This window comes from Gossypium raimondii, chromosome 4, assembly GCF_025698545.1.
Source record: "Gossypium raimondii isolate GPD5lz chromosome 4, ASM2569854v1, whole genome shotgun sequence".
NCBI classification, from domain to species: Eukaryota; Viridiplantae; Streptophyta; class Magnoliopsida; order Malvales; family Malvaceae; genus Gossypium; species Gossypium raimondii.
In genome coordinates this window covers 45104486-45112189 of record NC_068568.1, presented here as the reverse complement: position 1 = coordinate 45112189, position 7704 = coordinate 45104486, and the positions used below count along the sequence as shown (strand labels likewise).

At 36.2% G+C, this 7704-nt stretch overlaps 1 protein-coding gene and 1 pseudogene across 1 annotated transcript; both read left to right on the top strand.

Moving 5' to 3' along the window:
• The first annotated feature begins 391 nt into the window (after positions 1-391).
• LOC128040594 (senescence-specific cysteine protease SAG39-like) lies at positions 392-1649 on the top strand (annotated as a pseudogene).
• Positions 1650-5838: 4189 nt separating this feature from the next.
• On the top strand, positions 5839-7096 carry LOC105778778 (senescence-specific cysteine protease SAG39). Its single transcript, XM_012602537.2, is given in 3 exon segments — positions 5839-6277; positions 6394-6432; positions 6435-7096. Coding segments are annotated over 3 exon segments (1026 nt in total). The 3' UTR covers positions 6983-7096.
• Positions 7097-7704: the final 608 nt, after the last annotated feature.

Below are 7704 nucleotides of genomic sequence, written 5' to 3'. Positions count from 1 at the left end.
GTATTAATACGATAAACTACAAATTAAGTCTCCAAATAAACTGCACTTGATTTAGATTAATTTATCAAACAATGCTGAGAATGGGTCTTTATCATAGGATGTTGAAGGGCAAGCATATAGACAAGATATGTGTCCTGAAAACACCTCAAATATGCATCGCAACAATTTGGACTTTGGACTATATAGTTTCCAAATTAAGAATACATCACAGTCGGTGTGCCTTATCATTTTTCTAATTATTTATCAAAACAATTATCATAAACAAGACTTTGCAGGGCACGCAGCAGAAAGCCAAGATGGGGAAAGACTTGCACTATATATAAGTCTAGGAATTCATCACATTTGGTGTGCCTCTTCATTTTTCTATTTCATCGCAAACTCTTCCTCCACCATGGCTTCTAAAAACCAGCTGCATCACCATTTCACTTGTTTGGCCTTACTAATCTTCATATTGGGTGTATGTGAAGCCACATCCCGCGCTGCTCTTGAAGATGCTTCCATGTACGAGAGGCATCAGCAATGGATGGTCCAATTCGGACGAGTTTACAAGGACACCAACGAGAGGCAAAAGCGTTTCCAGATTTTCAAACAAAATATGGCACGCATCGACTCTTTCAATGCTGCCAACAACAAGCCGTACAAGCTCGGTGTGAACCAATTTGCAGATCTAACCAACCAAGAGTTCACTGCTTCTCGAAATGGGTTCAAGGGCCATATGTGTTCCAACACGGCTACCACTTTCAAATACGAGAACGCCACCGCATTGCCTTCTACCGTGGATTGGAGAAAGAAAGGAGCTGTTACACCTATCAAGGACCAAGGCCAATGCGGTCTGCTCTAATTTCTTGTTCCCAGAAACATTACTAAAATATTACTATGCTTTCTTCTTTGTCTGTGTTGTGTTCTAACTATGTGTGTGTCTCGATCATGTGATGCTGATATATAGGATGCTGTTGGGCGTTCTCGGCCGTGGCAGCCATGGAAGGGGTTACTAAGCTGACAACAGGAAAGTTAATTTCCTTGTCCGAGCAGGAACTGGTGGACTGTGACACCAAGGGTGAGGATCAAGGCTGCGAAGGTGGTCTAATGGACGATGCATTCCAATTCATCGAGAAGAACAAAGGCCTAACAACCGAATCCATTTACCCCTACAAGGGAGTCGATGGCACATGCAATACCAACGAAGAAGCCAACCATGCGGCTAAGATAAATGGGTTTGAAGATGTGCCTGCCAATAGTGAAGATGCATTGCAGAAGGCCGTTGCCAACCAACCCGTTTCAGTTGCCATCGATGCCGGGGGGTTCGACTTCCAGTTCTACTCGGGTGGTGTGTTTACGGAAGTTGTGGCACCGATCTGGACCACGGAGTGACGGCTGTTGGATATGGAGAGGATGGTGGGACTAAGTATTGGTTGGTGAAGAACTCTTGGGGCAGTAGCTGGGGTGAAGAAGGCTACATTAGGATGCAAAGAGATGTGGATGCAAAGGAAGGCCTTTGTGGCATTGCAATGCAAGCATCCTACCCTACTGCATAAACAGAACTTAAACCATAGTTGCCGTTTCTATAAATTCTCATATTATGAATTTCACACATGCTACTCTACGTGATTGTACTATGAACAATGTAAACACACACTTTGATTGGCATACCCCAGGCCCATTGTCTATATATATAGATGCTACTCCATATGAACGATGTAAATATAGCATACACATATTAAGGAGAACCCCAATGTCTATTAAAATAGTCTAATAATTTTAAGGGTTGACTTAATTATATTCCAAAATCAAATATATATGAAATATATTTAGGATAAGAATGTAAATGAAATCAAATGATTATATGAAATCAAATGCAAGAGGCAATAAACCCTAGTGTATACTAGGGCATGATGTCGCCTTTAGTTCTATTTTAAGTAGAATTTTATCTTCTATTAAAATATTATTATTTAATTAGACATTATTCAAACAAAACCCTTGTACTATTTCTCTATAAATAGGAACTATGAGTTAACCTACTGACATACACTTTTTGAGCATCGATATTCTATTGAAAAATAGTGGCAATTTAGTTTAAGAACAAATTCAAGTTTTCGCAAGAATACTCATAGTTGTCGGTCTATATAGAGAATTAAATTTCCTACTAAAAAGTAAAACAAAGTTTTCATTCTATGCACTTATTAGATTGCCTTCGCACAAAGCAAAAATATAATTTTGGTTGTATTTTATTATAAATATGATAAGGGCTCGATTTTAAGAAAAAACTTCCATTACGCCTAAAACCACTGTTTTCTAAACTGTTTTTATTAACAAAAATAAGTTCCTTTCATGAACAGATTAGTGCTCTCTATCTCTTGTACATAAAACAATAACTAAGTCCCCAATTTATAAGCATTATTCAACTTTTATAATTGAGTTAGTATGGTTGCCTTGAAACATTGAAATTGGACCCCAATTTGACTTCCTTATTAACGCATGAAATAAATTGAAAGATATCTTCTTCACTTAAACTTGTTCGATGTGGTATTTCTTTAAAAAGAAAAAGATTATACTAGGAGTCCTTTAAAATAATTTGGCTTTACCAACTCTCTTCATCAATCATAATCTCAAAAATTTATGCTTAATATCCTTAGAAAGATGCATAAAGATAATCAAGATAATCGAGTCAAAATATGCCAGCAAAATAAATAAGTTACACTACATCTAGTTGCAAAGTGAGTCGCAACTAACAAAGATAACCGATGGATTAGCAACAATTGTTTTTTTTTTTTTGCACAATAAAATTGATGACAACTAGGGGTGAGCAAAATTCGATTCAATTCGAAAAAATCGAAAAAAAATTCTAATTTCGAGTTAAACGAATCGAGTTATTCGAGTTAATCGAGTTATTCGAATCAACTCGAATTTTTTTTCGAATTTCGAGTTCAAATCGAGTTGAGTTTTCGAATTCGAATAACTCGAATAATTCGAATAATTCGAATATCAAACTATAATATTTTACTAATTTTGTATATTTTTTAAAGAATGGGTATAGGATATTTGTGGGGTGTACCTCGTATTTTTGGTCGAATAGACAGTGACATCATGACAAGAAGCTTCCCGACGTTGCAATGACAGACGACATCATGATGACGCAAATGTGTACGTTGCAACATGGCAACGTGTTCCACACATAAACCAGGTTTCTTCACTAGTTAAACTGTAACACCCCTAACCTGTATATGTTGTCGGAAAAATGTTACAGAGTATTACCGGAATTTACAGATCAAATAAATAGATAATTCATATCATATAGCATTTATATCAGAAATCAATCATTATGTCCCTTATATGAGCCCTCGAGGCCCAAAACACACATTAGAAACAAGTTGGGACTAAATCGGGTACTCAGAAAATTTTTCAGAAAATATAATATTTTTTAAAGGTGCAGGGGTCACACGCCCGTGTGGTCAGGCCGTGTGTCTCACACGGTCAAGAGACACGCCCGTGTCTCAGGCCGTGTGGACATTCGAAATAGGGACGGACGGCCGTATCCCAACCTGTGTCCAAACTTGGGAGCTCACTGATGTAAGTCACATGGCTAAGCCACATGCCCATGTGCTAGGCCGTGTGAGCATTCTGTTTTACTCTAATTCAAAAAATACAAGGGACACAATGCCGTGTTAAATATTTCCATCGAATTTCTTAGGTTCAAACGAGACTTGGTACTTGTCAAATATTTCCGGATATGTAATCAGTACTTATACATAATAATTATACACTTAACATACACATCATTCAATTTAAACATATAAATATACAAATTAGTTACACGAACTTACCTCAAAAAATGTTCGTGGATTGTAAGCTACTAATCATTACTTTTCTTTTCCTCTATCCAATTCCATACCAGTCTATCTCGGATCTATACGATTAAATTTCGTCCAATTTAATACAATTCATATTCAATTCATCTAACACACATCTTTGGAAAAATTACTATTTTCGCCTATACTTTTAGTTAATTACGATTTTGTCCCTAGGCTTGGAAAATGAAATTCATACGATTTAATTCTTATTCCAAGCCTAGCCAATTTTCATGAATAACAATAGTAGCCCATGTATTCATAAAATTTAGAATTTTTCCATGAATTTTTCATCTTTTCAATTTAGTCCCTAAATCATAATTTCATCAAAATTCTCTTTACAAAAGTTGTTTATCTATCAACAACCTTTCATTTTCTACCATAAAACTTCAAAATTCATACATACTCATCCATGGCAAAACTTTGATGCTTTAATAACTTTGCAAATTAATCCCCAAGATAGCTAGATTAAACTATTTTGACCTCGAAACATAAAAATATTAAAAGCAGGACAAAAATACATACCTAATTAAGCAAAATAAGCTTGTCTATCTTCAAGCTTCAAAACTACGGTTCCCATGTATTTTATATGGGAAAGATGATGAAAATGACTTAATTTAATTATTTATTTCATTTATCATCATTATTTTATCATCTTTCTAATTTAACCCTTAATAATTTGCTAAATTCCATTGATGACTAATCATCCTTATCTACTAACTCCTCTAAATGGTCTATTTTTCATATAAGGACCTCAATTTTTGAATTCCATAGCTATTTAATCCCTTTAGCTACTAGAATTCAACTTTTGCACTTTGTGAAATTTGGTCTTTTTCATCAAATTAAACATATAACCGGTAAAATTTCTTAATGAAATTTTCATTACGACATTTCTATCATAATACAAACCATGAAATAATATTAAAATAAATTTTTTCTTCTGGACTTGGATTTGTGGTCCCGAAACCACTGTTCCAATTTCACTGAAAACGGGCTGTTACATAAACTCTGTTATCTTTTTCCAGTTAAACTCTGATTACTTTATGGACATTTTAGTCTGATTAGACCTCTAATCTTTACCTATAAAAAGGGTCATTTTATCCCTGTTTTGAAAGGCCAATTAAGAGGCAATAAAATATGTAGGGAATTAAAACTAGTGAAATTACTCACTGAGCTAAGCTCAGCAAACGTAGGGAAATGAACTTACGTAAACAAACTTTGGTATTTTTCATTAATTTTTTTCTTTTTACAATTTTTACAGTATCAAGTCGTAATGATCATTGTAATTAGAAACTTTCATTCTAAGCTAATAACTTAAACAATTAACAAGTTTATAAGGTCTGAACCGTTATATATATTATTCGTGCACCAAATTCTTGGCAAATGGAAACAAGCTAACATATATTTTTAATTCACAAATAAATAGTCATATTATATTTTAATTATATTTTTGGGTCATGCTCAAAGGTGATAATCCAACATGGCATTGCACATGTTTTTGGGTGACATGAACGAAACGGCAGGGTGTGGTAGCACTTTTGTTTGGTTTCATTCATGCGAGGGCTTTTGAATACAAAATCAGACTCCTCCGGTTTCCCAATTGTATTAATACGATAAACTACAAATTAAGTCTCCAAATAAACTGCACTTGATTTAGATTAATTTATCAAACAATGCTGAGAATGGGTCTTTATCATAGGATGTTGAAGGGCAAGCATATAGACAAGATATGTGTCCTGAAAACACCTCAAATATGCATCGCAACAATTTGGACTTTGGACTATATAGTTTCCAAATTAAGAATACATCACAGTCGGTGTGCCTTATCATTTTTCTAATTATTTATCAAAACAATTATCATAAACAAGACTTTGCAGGGCACGCAGCAGAAAGCCAAGATGGGGAAAGACTTGCACTATATATAAGTCTAGGAATTCATCACATTTGGTGTGCCTCTTCATTTTTCTATTTCATCGCAAACTCTTCCTCCACCATGGCTTCCAAACACCAGCTGCATCATCATTTCACTTGTTTGGCCTTACTAATCTTCATATTGGGTGTATGTGAAGCCACATCCCGCGCTGCTCTCGAAGATGCATCCATGTACGAGAGGCATCAACAATGGATGGTCCAATTCGGACGAGTTTACAAGGACACCAACGAGAGGCAAAAGCGTTTCCAGATTTTCAAACAAAATGTGGCACGCATCGACTCTTTCAATGCTGCCAACAACAAGCCGTACAAGCTCGGTGTGAACCAATTTGCAGATCTAACCAACCAAGAGTTCACTGCTTCTCGAAATGGGTTCAAGGGCCATATGTGTTCCAACACGGCTACCACTTTCAAATACGAGAACGCCACCGCATTGCCTTCTACCGTGGATTGGAGAAAGAAAGGAGCTGTTACACCTATCAAGGACCAAGGCCAATGCGGTCTGCTCTAATTTCTTGTTCCCAGAAACATTACTAAAATATTACTATGCTTTCTTCTTTGTCTGTGTTGTGTTCTAACTATGTGTGTGTCTCGATCATGTGATGCTGATATATAGGATGCTGTTGGGCGTTCTCGGCCGTGGCAGCCATGGAAGGGTTACTAAGCTGACAACAGGAAAGTTAATTTCCTTGTCCGAGCAGGAACTGGTGGACTGTGACACCAAGGGTGAGGATCAAGGCTGCGAAGGTGGTCTAATGGACGATGCATTCCAATTCATCGAGAAGAACAAAGGCCTAACAACCGAATCCATTTACCCCTACAAGGGAGTCGATGGCACATGCAATACCAACGAAGAAGCCAACCATGCGGCTAAGATAAATGGGTTTGAAGATGTGCCTGCCAATAGTGAAGATGCATTGCAGAAGGCCGTTGCCAACCAACCCGTTTCAGTTGCCATCGATGCCGGGGGGTTCGACTTCCAGTTCTACTCGGGTGGTGTGTTTACGGGAAGTTGTGGCACCGATCTGGACCACGGAGTGACGGCTGTTGGATATGGACAGGATGGTGGGACTAAGTATTGGTTGGTGAAGAACTCTTGGGGCAGTAGCTGGGGTGAAGAAGGCTACATTAGGATGCAAAGAGATGTGGATGCAAAGGAAGGCCTTTGTGGCATTGCAATGCAAGCATCCTACCCTACTGCATAAACAGAACTTAAACCATAGTTGCCGTTTCTATAAATTCTCATATTATGAATTTCACACATGCTACTCTACGTGATTGTACTATGAACAATGTAAACACACACTTTGATTGGCATACCCCAGGCCCATTGTCTATATATATAGATGCTACTCCATATGAACGATGTAAATATAGCATACACATATTAAGGAGAACCCCAATGTCTATTTTTAATATTTTATAATTTTAAGGGGTGATTTAATTATATTTCAAAATCAAATATCAAATGAGTATATGAAATCTATTTATAATAAGAAAGTCATTGATTTCCAAAATCAATTATCAAATGAGTATATGAAATCAAATACAAGAGGCAGCAAACTCTAGTATATATTAGGGCATGACGTTGCCAGAACTTATATTTTCTATTAAAATATTATTATTTAATTAGACATTTTTGAACAAAACCCTTGTACTATTCCTCTATAAATAGGAACTATGAGTTAACCAGCTGACATTTACTTTTTGAGGACCGATATTTTATCGAAAAATAATGGTAATTTATTTTAAGAATAAATTCAATTTTCACAAGAATACTCTTAGTTACTGGTCTATATAGAGAATTAACTTTCCTACTGAAAGTTAAACAAAGTTTTCATTCTGTGCACTTCTTCAATTTCTTTGAGTCCACAATCAAAGAAATACGGAGTTAAGGATAGTAGAGAAGATCAATCGGTTAAAAGCC